Raw genomic sequence first — 14,342 nt, 5'->3', positions numbered from 1 at the left:
AATACGAAGTATAGAGAAAGTATTGTAATCTTGCAAAAAAAAATCGAGATTTTTACAAATCTCGACGGTTTACACCTCACTGATACGGAAAAACATAATTTTGCAATCTTGTCCGTATGTCTGTGTGTCTGTCTGTGAGTCTGTCAGTGTGTAAACACGATAACTTGAGTACCGTTATAGCTAGGTTGATGAAATTTCATATATAAGTATTTTATCAAAATCGTAGATCCGTATCAACTTTTGAGCGATTTGGTAGTGGTACTTTTTCTACTTTGAATTTTTCAAAAGCCTATAACTTGAGTACTATTTGAAATAGATAAATGAAATTTCACATGTAAGTAAAAGATCTAATTCTCTACCTTCTGTTAAATTTTGAGTAATTTCCGTTGACCGGAAGTACTAATTTACGCTATTTCCGATTTCTCAAAAACCGCTTGTAAATTTATAAAGTACTAATAATATTGCGCACTATTATGCACATTTTGTTTTGGCGTTTGCTTGGTGCGCAATTCTTTTTTTCTATGAGAATCTATTCTATTTTTAAAAGTTAAAGTAATTAAAAATCATGTCTATATTCCGAGTTATATAAGAATATTCGAGAAAGTTTAGGGGAGATCACTCCCGGTTTATTTAAAATAGCATTGAGTCTCGTACAAAAAAGAATTACGCACCAAATGAGCAGCTAATAATCTATATTTCAAAAAATAACACATCTCCTCTGAACTTTCTCGTATATTACACATTTTTAAATAGAACAGAAGTGCGTATAAAATAAAGCGGGAGTGATATCCCCTAAACTCTCTCGCATATTCTTATTTAACACTATGAGGAATGCCACTTAGGATATAGACATAATTTTAAATCAATTTTTAATTACTTAAACTTTCATTAATAGAATAGAATCTCGTAGAAAAAAGAATCGCGCAAAAAGTGAACAGCAAACAGTGTGTGTATAATAGTGCGGAATATTAGTACTTTATAAATTCATATGCAATTTTTTTTTTTTTGAGAAATCGGAAATAGCGTAAATTACTACATCCGGTCAACGAGAATTACTCAAATTTTGATATAAGACAGAGAATAAGATCTTCTGCGTGAACTTTCGTTTATCTTAAACAGTTCTCAAGTTATATATATGCTTTTGAAAAACCAAAAGTAGATTAAGTTTAATTTCCGGTTACCGGAAATCTCTGAAAAGTTGATATAGAATTACACATTTGATATAATACTAAAATTTTAAATTTCATCAACTCCACTGTAACAGGACTCAAGTTATCGTGTCCAAAGACATACACACATACATAAACATATACACACAGACATACGTACAAAATTGCAAAACTAATTTTTTCCGACTTAGGGAGGTGTAAAACGTCGAGATTCGTTAACACCTCGATTTTGATTTGTTGCATGATTACAATACTACCAGTATACTTCGTATACGAGAAACAAAAAATTGTACGCCTAATTAACGTAAACAAAACGCGTATAATAGAGCGGAAAAAAATTGCTTTATAAAGGAAACATTGATTCTTTTTTTAAAGTTAATTTAGTATCTAAATCAGCCTCATTAAATGTATAAAATGCATTGTCATCGAGTCTAGACCTACGTGAAAAGCTTTGAAGAAATCTATTGGGTACAAGTCATTTTTTTTTCAGAAATCTGAAAGTGTAAATCATACTTCCGTTCACCTAAAATCACTCAAAATCCAAGAGAATAATCTTAGGGGTCGTCCATAAATGACGTCACACTCATAGGGGGGAGGGGGGGTCCGTAATTTTGTGACAATGTGTGATGAGAGGGAGGGGGGGGGGTTCAGATGGTGCGACGTCACACTTTTGCATTATAAAAAAGCAATGTTGAAAACGAATTTTAGACGTTATTTCGCGTTTTAAAAAAGCGTTTGAATAAATTGTAATAAGAATTGATTAAAATACTCTATTTTGACAGAGTTTAGACAAGATTTTGGAAAAATATCGATGTTTAAATAAAAATTCAACCGCAATTTTGAGGGGTGTTGTAGGCTGAGTGTTACGTCATTTTAGGGGGGGGGTCTGGCTTTTTGTGACGATTTGTGACGGAGGGGAGTGGGTTGGTAAAAATCGTCCAATTGGAGAGATGCACGCATCATATATATTTAGAATTTCGTCAAATTATCGTGTTCACAGAGTTTCATATACACACACACACACACAGACATAGAGACAAAATTGCAAAACTAAGCCTTTCCGATTCAGGGGGGGGGGGGGGGTTCTAAAACAAAATATCTGAGAAAAATCTGGGATGGGGGGGGGGGAGCGTCAAATTGAAAATTTGACCCTGGTGACGGAATGGTTCTCTACGTCTCAGGTGATACGTCATGTTTTAATTAGAAATGTTTTCTAACAATGTGACGTCATATTTAATTAGAAATGTTTTCTACCAATGTGACGTCATGTTTAATTAGAAATGTTTTCTACCAATGTGACGTCATGTTTAATTAGAAATGTTTTATACCAATGTGACGTCATGTTTAATTAGAAATATTTTATACCAATGTGACGTCATGTTTAATTAGAAATGTTTTCTACCAATGTGACGTCATATTTAATTAGAAACGTTTCCTACTTTTATGACGTGTTGTCCTAATTAGACTAATTGTTTTATAATTTAGAATCTCCCGCGACAAGTCAAGAAATGGCCAGCACCATCTTACTGGTGAGTTGTAAGGTTGTGACAGTTAATGCTTGTGACAGTTGATGTTTGTGACAGTTGATGTTTGTGATAGTTGATGTGACAGTTGATGTGACAGTTGATGTGACAGTTGATGTGACAGTTGATGTTTGTGACAGTTAGTGTTTGTGACAGTTAATGTTTGTGACAGTTAATGTTTGTGACAGTTAATGTTTGTGATAGTTAATGTGACAGTTGATGTTTGTGACAGTTGATGTGACAGTTGATGTTTGTGACAGTTAATGTGACAGTTGATGTTTGTGTTAGTTGATGTTTGTGATAGTTGATGTGGCAGTTGATGTGACAGTTAATGTTTGTGACAGTTAATGTGACAGTTGATGTTTGTGACAGTTGATGTGACAGTTGATGTTTGTGACAGTTAATGTGACAGTTGATGTTTGTGACAGTTGATGTGACAGTTGATGTTTGTGACAGTTGATGTGACAGTTGATGTTTGTGATAGTTGATGTGACAGTTGATGTTTGTGACAGTTAATGTTTGTGACAGTTGATGTTTGTGATAGTTGATGTGACAGTTGATGTGACAGTTAATGTTTGTGACAGTTAATGTTTGTGACAGTTAATGTTTGTGACAGTTAATGTTTGTGACAGTTAATGTTTGTGATAGTTAATGTGACAGTTGATGTTTGTGACAGTTAGTGTGACAGTTGATGTTTGTGACAGTTGATGATTGTGATAGTTGATGTGACAGTTGAAGTGACAGTTAATGTATGTGACAGTTAATGTTTGTGACAGTTAATGTTTGTGACAGTTAATGTGACAGTTGATGTTTGTGACAGTTGATGTGACAGTTGATGTTTGTGACAGTTAATGTGACAGTTGATGTTTGTGTTAGTTGATGTTTGTGATAGTTGATGTGGCAGTTGATGTGACAGTTAATGTTTGTGACAGTAAATGTGACAGTTGATGTTTGTGACAGTTGATGTGACAGTTGATGTTTGTGACAGTTAATGTGACAGTTGATGTTTGTGACAGTTGATGTGACAGTTGATGTTTGTGACAGTTGATGTGACAGTTGATGTTTGTGACAGTTAATGTTTGTGACAGTTGATGTTTGTGATAGTTGATGTGACAGTTGATGTGACAGTTAATGTTTGTGACAGTTAGTGTTTGTAACAGTTAATGTTTGTGACAGTTAATGTTTGTGACAGTTAATGTTTGTGACAGTTAATGTTTGTGACAGTTAATGTTTGTGACAGTTGATGTTTGTGATAGTTGATGTGACAGTTGATGTGACAGTTGATGTGACAGTTGATGTGACAGTTGATGTTTGTGACAGTTAGTGTTTGTGACAGTTAATGTTTGTGACAGTTAATGTTTGTGACAGTTAATGTTTGTGATAGTTAATGTAAACAGTTGATGTTTGTGACAGTTGATGTGACAGTTGATGTTTGTGACAGTTAATGTGACAGTTGATGTTTGTGTTAGTTGATGTTTGTGATAGTTGATGTGGCAGTTGATGTGACAGTTAATGTTTGTGACAGTTAGTGTTTGTAACAGTTAATGTTTGTGACAGTTAATGTTTGTGACAGTTAATGTTTGTGACAGTTAGTGTTTGTGACAGTTAATGTTTGTGACAGTTGATGTGACAATTGATGTTTGTGACAGTTGATGTGACAGTTGATGTTTGTGACAGTTAGTGTTTGTGACAGTTAATGTTTGTGACAGTTAATGTTTGTGACAGTTAATATGACACTTGAATGTCACAATATTCAAACACTATTTGTCTGTCACAACTTTTAACATCTAGAAAAAATTAGACGGACAGCATGACGGACAGTCCAAACATGACGGACAGTCCAAACATGACGGACAGTCCAAACATGACGGACAGTTCAAACATGACGGACAGTCCAAACATGACGGACAGTCCAAACATGACGGACAGTCCAAACATGATGGACAGTTCAAACATGACGGACAGTTCAAACATGACGGACAGTTCATGAAGGACAGCACCGATGGACAGTTGAAAATAGCCGACAGTAATTATAGCCAGGTGGAGTGGCCATCTCAGACAGCTTGACCTACATCTGGTGAAAGTAGGTCGGTTCCTCTGTGTGTGTGGTGGTGGGTGGGGGGGGGGGTGGTTAATGAAATAGACTAATTATGGTAAGACAGGTATTGTCAGGAAAATTTGATTGAAATAACAACTTCTGCTAACGACTATCAGTTGTTAAACCCCAGACAAACTGTTAAACTGTTAGACAAACTGTGGGGAATGTGTTCTTTATGTGGGAATGTGGTCTTTATGTGGGAATGTGGTGTTTATGTGGGAATGTGGTCTTTATGTGGGAATGTGGTGTTTATGTGGGAATGTGGTGTTTATGTGGGAATGTGGTGTTTATGAGAAAATGTGGTGTTTATATATAAGTTGTAACTTTATGATCCTGGCACGATTACAGCCTGTCTTGTAAGTTGTAACTTTATGATCCTGGCACGATTACAGCCTGTCTTGTAAGTTGTAACTTTATGATCATGGCACGATTACAGCCTGTCTGTCTTGTAAGTTGTAACTTTATGATCCTGGCACGATTACATTCTGTCTTGTAAGTTGTAACTTTATGATCATGGCACGATTACAGCCTGTCTTGTAAGTTGTAACTTTATGATCCTGGCACGATTACAGCCTGTCCGTCTTGTAAGTTGTAACTTTATGATCATGGCACGATTACAGCCTGTCTTGTAAGTTGTAACTTAATGATCCTGGCACGATTACATTCTGTCTTGTAAGTTGTAACTTTATGATCATGGCACGATTACATTCTGTCTTGTAAGTTGTAACTTTATGATCCCTGGCACGATTACAGTCTGTCTTGTAAGTTGTAACTTTATGATCCTGGCACGATTACAGCATGTCTTGTAAGTTGTAACTTTATGATCCTGGCACGATTACATTCTGTCTTGTAAGTTGTAACTTTATGATCCTGGCACGATTACAGCCTGTCCGTCTTGTAAGTTGTAACTTTATGATCCTGGCACGATTACAGCCTGTCTTGTAAGTTGTAACTTTATGATCCTGGCACGATTACAGCCTGTCCGTCTTGTAAGTTGTAACTTTATGATCATGGCACGATTACAGCCTGTCTTGTAAGTTGTAACTTTATGATCCTGGCACGATTACAGCCTGTCCGTCTTGTAAGTTGTAACTTTATGATCATGGCACGATTACATTCTGTCTTGTAAGTTGTAACTTTATGGTCATGGCACGATTACATTCTGTCTTGTAAGTTGTAACTTTATGGTCATGGCACGATTACATTCTGTCTTGTAAGTTGTAACTTTATGATCCCTGGCACGATTACAGTCTGTCTGTCTTGTAAGTTGTAACTTTATGATCCTGGCAATATTACATTCTGTCTTGTAAGTTGTAACTTTATGATCATGGCACGATTACAGCCTGTCTTGTAAGTTGTAACTTTATGATCCTGGCACGATTACAGCATGTCTTGTAAGTTGTAACTTTATGATCCTGGCACGATTACAGCCTGTCCGTCTTGTAAGTTGTAACTTTATGATCCTGGCACGATTACATTCTGTCTTGTAAGTTGTAACTTTATGATCCTGGCACGATTACAGCCTGTCTTGTAAGTTGTAACTTTATGATCCCTGGCACGATTACATTCTGTCTTGTAAGTTGTAACTTTATAATCCTGGCACGATTACAGCCTGTCTTGTAAGTTGTAACTTTATGATCCTGGCACGATTACAGCCTGTCCGTCTTGTAAGTTGTAACTTTATGATCATGGCACGATTACAGCCTGTCTTGTAAGTTGTAACTTTATGATCATGGCACGATTACAGTCTGTCTGTCTTGTAAGTTGTAACTTTATGATCCTGGCACGATTACATTCTGTCTTGTAAGTTGTAACTTTATGATCATGGCACGATTACAGCCTGTCTTGTAAGTTGTAACTTTATGATCCTGGCACGATTACAGCCTGTCCGTCTTGTAAGTTGTAACTTTATGATCATGGCACGATTACAGCCTGTCTTGTAAGTTGTAACTTAATGATCCTGGCACGATTACATTCTGTCTTGTAAGTTGTAACTTTATGATCATGGCACGATTACATTCTGTCTTGTAAGTTGTAACTTTATGATCCCTGGCACGATTACAGTCTGTCTGTCTTGTAAGTTGTAACTTTATGATCCTGGCAATATTACATTCTGTCTTGTAAGTTGTAACTTTATGATCATGGCACGATTACAGCCTGTCTTGTAAGTTGTAACTTTATGATCCTGGCACGATTACAGCATGTCTTGTAAGTTGTAACTTTATGATCCTGGCACGATTACAGCCTGTCCGTCTTGTAAGTTGTAACTTTATGATCCTGGCACGATTACATTCTGTCTTGTAAGTTGTAACTTTATGATCCTGGCACGATTACAGCCTGTCTTGTAAGTTGTAACTTTATGATCCCTGGCACGATTACATTCTGTCTTGTAAGTTGTAACTTTATAATCCTGGCACGATTACAGCCTGTCTTGTAAGTTGTAACTTTATGATCCTGGCACGATTACAGCCTGTCCGTCTTGTAAGTTGTAACTTTATGATCATGGCACGATTACAGCCTGTCTTGTAAGTTGTAACTTTATGATCATGGCACGATTACAGTCTGTCTGTCTTGTAAGTTGTAACTTTATGATCCTGGCACGATTACATTCTGTCTTGTAAGTTGTAACTTTATGATCATGGCACGATTACAGCCTGTCTTGTAAGTTGTAACTTTATGATCCTGGCACGATTACAGCCTGTCCGTCTTGTAAGTTGTAACTTTATGATCATGGCACGATTACAGCCTGTCTTGTAAGTTGTAACTTAATGATCCTGGCACGATTACATTCTGTCTTGTAAGTTGTAACTTTATGATCATGGCACGATTACATTCTGTCTTGTAAGTTGTAACTTTATGATCCCTGGCACGATTACAGTCTGTCTTGTAAGTTGTAACTTTATGATCCTGGCACGATTACAGCATGTCTTGTAAGTTGTAACTTTATGATCCTGGCACGATTACATTCTGTCTTGTAAGTTGTAACTTTATGATCCCTGGCACGATTACAGTCTGTCTTGTAAGTTGTAACTTTATGATCCTGGCACGATTACAGCATGTCTTGTAAGTTGTAACTTTATGATCCTGGCACGATTACATTCTGTCTTGTAAGTTGTAACTTTATGATCCTGGCACGATTACAGCCTGTCCGTCTTGTAAGTTGTAACTTTATGATCCTGGCACGATTACAGCCTGTCTTGTAAGTTGTAACTTTATGATCCTGGCACGATTACAGCCTGTCCGTCTTGTAAGTTGTAACTTTATGATCATGGCACGATTACAGCCTGTCTTGTAAGTTGTAACTTTATGATCCTGGCACGATTACAGCCTGTCCGTCTTGTAAGTTGTAACTTTATGATCATGGCACGATTACATTCTGTCTTGTAAGTTGTAACTTTATGGTCATGGCACGATTACATTCTGTCTTGTAAGTTGTAACTTTATGGTCATGGCACGATTACATTCTGTCTTGTAAGTTGTAACTTTATGATCCCTGGCACGATTACAGTCTGTCTGTCTTGTAAGTTGTAACTTTATGATCCTGGCAATATTACATTCTGTCTTGTAAGTTGTAACTTTATGATCATGGCACGATTACAGCCTGTCTTGTAAGTTGTAACTTTATGATCCTGGCACGATTACAGCATGTCTTGTAAGTTGTAATTTTATGATCCTGGCACGATTACAGCCTGTCCGTCTTGTAAGTTGTAACTTTATGATCCTGGCACGATTACATTCTGTCTTGTAAGTTGTAACTTTATGATCCTGGCACGATTACAGCCTGTCTTGTAAGTTGTAACTTTATGATCCCTGGCACGATTACATTCTGTCTTGTAAGTTGTAACTTTATAATCCTGGCACGATTACAGCCTGTCTTGTAAGTTGTAACTTTATGATCCTGGCACGATTACAGCCTGTCCGTCTTGTAAGTTGTAACTTTATGATCATGGCACGATTACAGCCTGTCTTGTAAGTTGTAACTTTATGATCATGGCACGATTACAGTCTGTCTGTCTTGTAAGTTGTAACTTTATGATCCTGGCACGATTACATTCTGTCTTGTAAGTTGTAACTTTATGATCATGGCACGATTACAGCCTGTCTTGTAAGTTGTAACTTTATGATCCTGGCACGATTACAGCCTGTCCGTCTTGTAAGTTGTAACTTTATGATCATGGCACGATTACAGCCTGTCTTGTAAGTTGTAACTTAATGATCCTGGCACGATTACATTCTGTCTTGTAAGTTGTAACTTTATGATCATGGCACGATTACATTCTGTCTTGTAAGTTGTAACTTTATGATCCCTGGCACGATTACAGTCTGTCTGTCTTGTAAGTTGTAACTTTATGATCCTGGCAATATTACATTCTGTCTTGTAAGTTGTAACTTTATGATCATGGCACGATTACAGCCTGTCTTGTAAGTTGTAACTTTATGATCCTGGCACGATTACAGCATGTCTTGTAAGTTGTAACTTTATGATCCTGGCACGATTACAGCCTGTCCGTCTTGTAAGTTGTAACTTTATGATCCTGGCACGATTACATTCTGTCTTGTAAGTTGTAACTTTATGATCCTGGCACGATTACAGCCTGTCTTGTAAGTTGTAACTTTATGATCCCTGGCACGATTACATTCTGTCTTGTAAGTTGTAACTTTATAATCCTGGCACGATTACAGCCTGTCTTGTAAGTTGTAACTTTATGATCCTGGCACGATTACAGCCTGTCCGTCTTGTAAGTTGTAACTTTATGATCATGGCACGATTACAGCCTGTCTTGTAAGTTGTAACTTTATGATCATGGCACGATTACAGTCTGTCTGTCTTGTAAGTTGTAACTTTATGATCCTGGCACGATTACATTCTGTCTTGTAAGTTGTAACTTTATGATCATGGCACGATTACAGCCTGTCTTGTAAGTTGTAACTTTATGATCCTGGCACGATTACAGCCTGTCCGTCTTGTAAGTTGTAACTTTATGATCATGGCACGATTACAGCCTGTCTTGTAAGTTGTAACTTAATGATCCTGGCACGATTACATTCTGTCTTGTAAGTTGTAACTTTATGATCATGGCACGATTACATTCTGTCTTGTAAGTTGTAACTTTATGATCCCTGGCACGATTACAGTCTGTCTTGTAAGTTGTAACTTTATGATCCTGGCACGATTACAGCATGTCTTGTAAGTTGTAACTTTATGATCCTGGCACGATTACATTCTGTCTTGTAAGTTGTAACTTTATGATCCTGGCACGATTACAGCCTGTCTTGTAAGTTGTAACTTTATGATCCCTGGCACGATTACATTCTGTCTTGTAAGTTGTAACTTTATAATCCTGGCACGATTACAGCCTGTCTTGTAAGTTGTAACTTTATGATCCTGGCACGATTACAGCCTGTCCGTCTTGTAAGTTGTAACTTTATGATCATGGCACGATTACAGCATGTCTTGTAAGTTGTAACTTTATGATCCTGGCACGATTACAGCCTGTCCGTCTTGTAAGTTGTAACTTTATGATCATGGCACGATTACATTCTGTCTTGTAAGTTGTAACTTTATGGTCATGGCACGATTACATTCTGTCTTGTAAGTTGTAACTTTATGGTCATGGCACGATTACATTCTGTCTTGTAAGTTGTAACTTTATGATCCCTGGCACGATTACAGCCTGTCTTGTAAGTTGTAACTTTATGATCCTGGCACGATTACAGTCTGTCTTGTAAGTTGTAACTTTATGGTCATGGCACGATTACAGTCTGTCTTGTAAGTTGTAACTTTATGATCATGGCACGATTACAGACTGTCTTGTAAGTTGAAACTTTATTATCCTGGCACGATTACAGCCTGCCTGTCTTGTAAGTTGTAACTTTATGATCCTGGCACGATTACAGCCTGCTCACCTCTCATCTTCCTTGTGATCGCCCGAGGGATTCCTCTTTAATAATTTAGTGTCGGTTGGAAAGTTCGAGGTGCGGAAGTCGTAAAACGCGATCAGCACATCTGATGGAATCCTCCAGAACCAATCATCAGCGCACCAGCAGGCATCCGTAGTCAATAAGTAGAGACGGATCAACCTGATCAAAGGCGGGCTCGTGGATCACTTGTGCCCCCAGCTGGAGTACAACAACTCACGGGATTGGATCACTTGTGCCCTCAGCTGGAGTACAACACCTCACGGGATTGGATCACTTGTGCTCATCTAGCGCCGGGAAAGGTGTTGAATACACTGTTGGGGGTTTTAATTATCGTCACGTCATTAACCTGTATGCTGGTTGTTTTTACCTGCTGGTCGTGACGTCATATACCTGCTGGTCGTGACGTCATATACCTGCTGGTCGTGACGTCGTATACCTGCTGGTCGTGACGTTATTTACCTGCTTCTCCGACACACACCCCCAACGATCTGTGGACCAACATATGTTATAGTGTCTATTCTGGATACATAGACGTAGGCACCGTCTAAACCATACCGTCACAGACTGGGCACATACGTCACAGACTGGACACATACGTCACAGACTGGGCACATACGTCACAGACTGGGCACATACGTCACAGACTGGGCACATACGTCACAGACTGGACACATACGTCACAGACTGGGCACATACGTCACAGACTGGGCACATACGTCACAGACTGGGCACATACGTCACAGACTGGGCACATACGTCACAGACTGGGCACATACGTCACAGACTGGGCACATACGTCACAGACTGGGCACATACGTCACAGACTGGGCACATACGTCACAGACTGGACACATAGTTAATTGTATTCACTGACATAAATCTCATCTGACCAACAAACGCGTACCTAACATTTGTTTCTAATTACCCGGGTACACACCATTCGTGAGACCAATGGTGTCAACTTTTCTCGGTCACACCCTCCACCCATTCGCCCCCCCCCCCCCCCACTTCTCCCCCCCCCCCCCCCCCCCACCACCACCCGCGTTTCCTGTTTCTACTCGACCTACTCGACCAGCGGACGACGGACATTAGTTGGAATTGGCCAAACTTGATCAAAAGCTGGTGCTAGAGCTTTAAACAGCGATCTTGGTGGTGAAGGCCCCCCCCCCCCCTCCACATCTCCCCGGCGACCTGATGAAAACAGTGGCCGAGAACAAACAGAGACCTTTCATGCTCTACACCGTAGTTTGTCACCCAAGCTCAAGGGCGATAACGAGTAGTTTCCTCTTGTCTCCCTTGTCTTATCGGGTTTCTCAGTAGTTACTCGCCCCTGTGGCGGGAGATTGGTCGTCAGCAGAACCAGACGTTCGTGTGTGGCTTCCAGAGTTTCTTCCGTTGGTCTAACAGCCTAGACCAATGTGATGGTCGACTTGCTAGACAGAAACGACTTGTTAGATAGAGAAGACCTGTTAGATAAAAAAGACTTATTAGAAAAGACTTGTAAGATACAGAAGACTTGTTAGAGAGAAAGACCTAAGATATAAAAGACTTGTAAAATAGACAAAGCTTGTTAGAAAAAAAGACAGAACGAGCAAATACTGTGCCAACAGGACCACCAACAGGACCACCAACAGGACCACCAACAGGACCACCATCAGGACCACCAACAGGACCACCAACATGACCACCAACAGGACCACCAACAGGACCACATACAGGACCACCAACAGCACCACCAACAGGACCACCAACAGCACCACCAACAAGACCACCAACAGCACCACATACAGGACCACCAACAGCACCACCAACAGGACCACCAACAGTTCCACCAACAGGACCACCAACAGGACCACCAACAGGACCACCAACAGGACCACCAACAGCACCACATACAGGACCACCAACAGCACCACCAACAGGACCACCAACAGTTCCACCAACAGGACCACCAACAGGACCACCAACAGGACCACCTACAGGACCACAAACAGCACCACCAACAGGACCACATACAGGACCACCAACAGGACCACATACAGGACCACCAACAGCACCACCAACAGGACCACCAACAGTTCCACCAACAGGACCACCAGCAGGACCACCAACAGGACCACCAACAGGACCACATACAGGACCACCAACAGCACCACCAACAGAACCACCAACAGGACCACCAACAGGACCACCAACAGGACCACATACAGGACCACCAACAGCACCACCAACAGGACCACCAACAGGACCACCAACAGGACCACCAACAGGACCACATACAGGACCACCAACAGGACCACCAACAGGACCACCAATAGGACCACCAACAGGACCACCAACAGACCGACGAACAAATACTGTGCCAACAGAACGCCACTCACCTGACCCACATCCCTCTCTCTGATTGGACGGCTGTCTCATCAAATGGCGTCACGTGTTTGGTTACAAGGCGTCACGTGCTTAGTTACAAGGGAACTATGGCGACCTCATCACGTGACACGCCACTGTCCAATCAGATGAACTTTGGTCGCGTCATTTTTTGCATTGGATACAGTAGCTACACGTAAACGTTTTCTCACGTTTTAAATGAGTACATTCAGGGTGAACCCTTCACCCACACAAACACACACAATTTAACAAGTACATTACAGGGTCAACCAGTCACACCCCCACACACACCCCTACACACATTGTAAATGAGTAGAGTACAGTCACACTTTAGAGGAGAATGACCTACAGTGCAGGATGAACCAGAGGCGTATCCAGGTTTTCGTTGTAGGGGGAGCGAACGAGCAAAAAAAGGCGCCGAATTTTTATCACGTTCTATATACGTGTATTGTATATATATATATATATATATATATATATATATATATATATATATATATATATATATATATATATATATATATATATATATATATATATATATATATATTGTTACGTACCCCCTTCTCTAATCCTTTCGAACTAGTCAGGGGATCGTAAACAAGAAGAAGAAAAATAAAAATAAATAAAAGCCAACTTCAGTAATCTCTATTTATTCGCCACAAATCACAACACTTAAAGTTAACCCGCCACCGAAGTACAACAATCAGAAATATACACAAGTAACTACAACAACTAAAGTCCTTAAATCGACTGCCCTACTTGTCCCTAACTGTCTATCTAGCCTAGGTCTAGTACATGTCGTGGCTTTCCACTCGCTCACAGAGACGACCCGTGTCTGTCTCCCCTAAACCTAGCTATCCGAGACGTCCGTCCGTCTCCGTGTGTGTGTCGAGAGTGTCTGTCCAGAGAGTGTCCGTCCGTCTCCGGTCTACCCTCCTAAAGTACTCGTCCCCCGTTCTACACCGTGGGAACGATTTTAATTAAGGCTGACCCTAGGTCATATCCGTCCATGACGGTCCACTCGGCCCCCTCCGATCTGGAAGGTTTTCCCAGCCGTAAAACACGGACCGTCACTAGCCTAGATCAAGCATCAACGGTCAGCACGTGGTGTCACCAGGTACTTTATGGGCTGTTGTCCACGTTAATAGCCGAGTCCCCCCAAGACACCAGGTATGCACCGCCCACAGCGTAATCTAATCCGTGGTGTGGCCGTCAAGACCCCCAGACTCTCACGGCCTA

At 40.2% G+C, this 14,342-nt stretch overlaps 1 protein-coding gene across 1 annotated transcript; it reads right to left on the bottom strand.

Annotated features, from left to right (window-relative positions):
* Window positions 1–2,864: 2,864 nt before the first annotated feature.
* LOC131935527 (uncharacterized) lies at window positions 2,865–3,604 on the bottom strand (the record flags this gene model as incomplete). The annotated part of the gene is made up of 2 exons (XM_059291957.1): window positions 2,865–2,971; window positions 3,511–3,604. Coding segments are annotated over 2 exons (201 nt in total), but the record flags the coding sequence as incomplete, so codon positions are not given.
* Between the last annotated feature and the right edge of the window lie 10,738 nt (window positions 3,605–14,342).

The sequence above is a fragment of the Physella acuta genome, unplaced genomic scaffold, assembly GCF_028476545.2.
Source record: "Physella acuta isolate Inbredline_101_S28 unplaced genomic scaffold, ASM2847654v3 ptg000148l, whole genome shotgun sequence".
NCBI lineage: Eukaryota > Metazoa > Mollusca > Gastropoda > Physidae > Physella > Physella acuta.
This window is presented reverse-complemented; position numbering and strand designations above follow the sequence as displayed.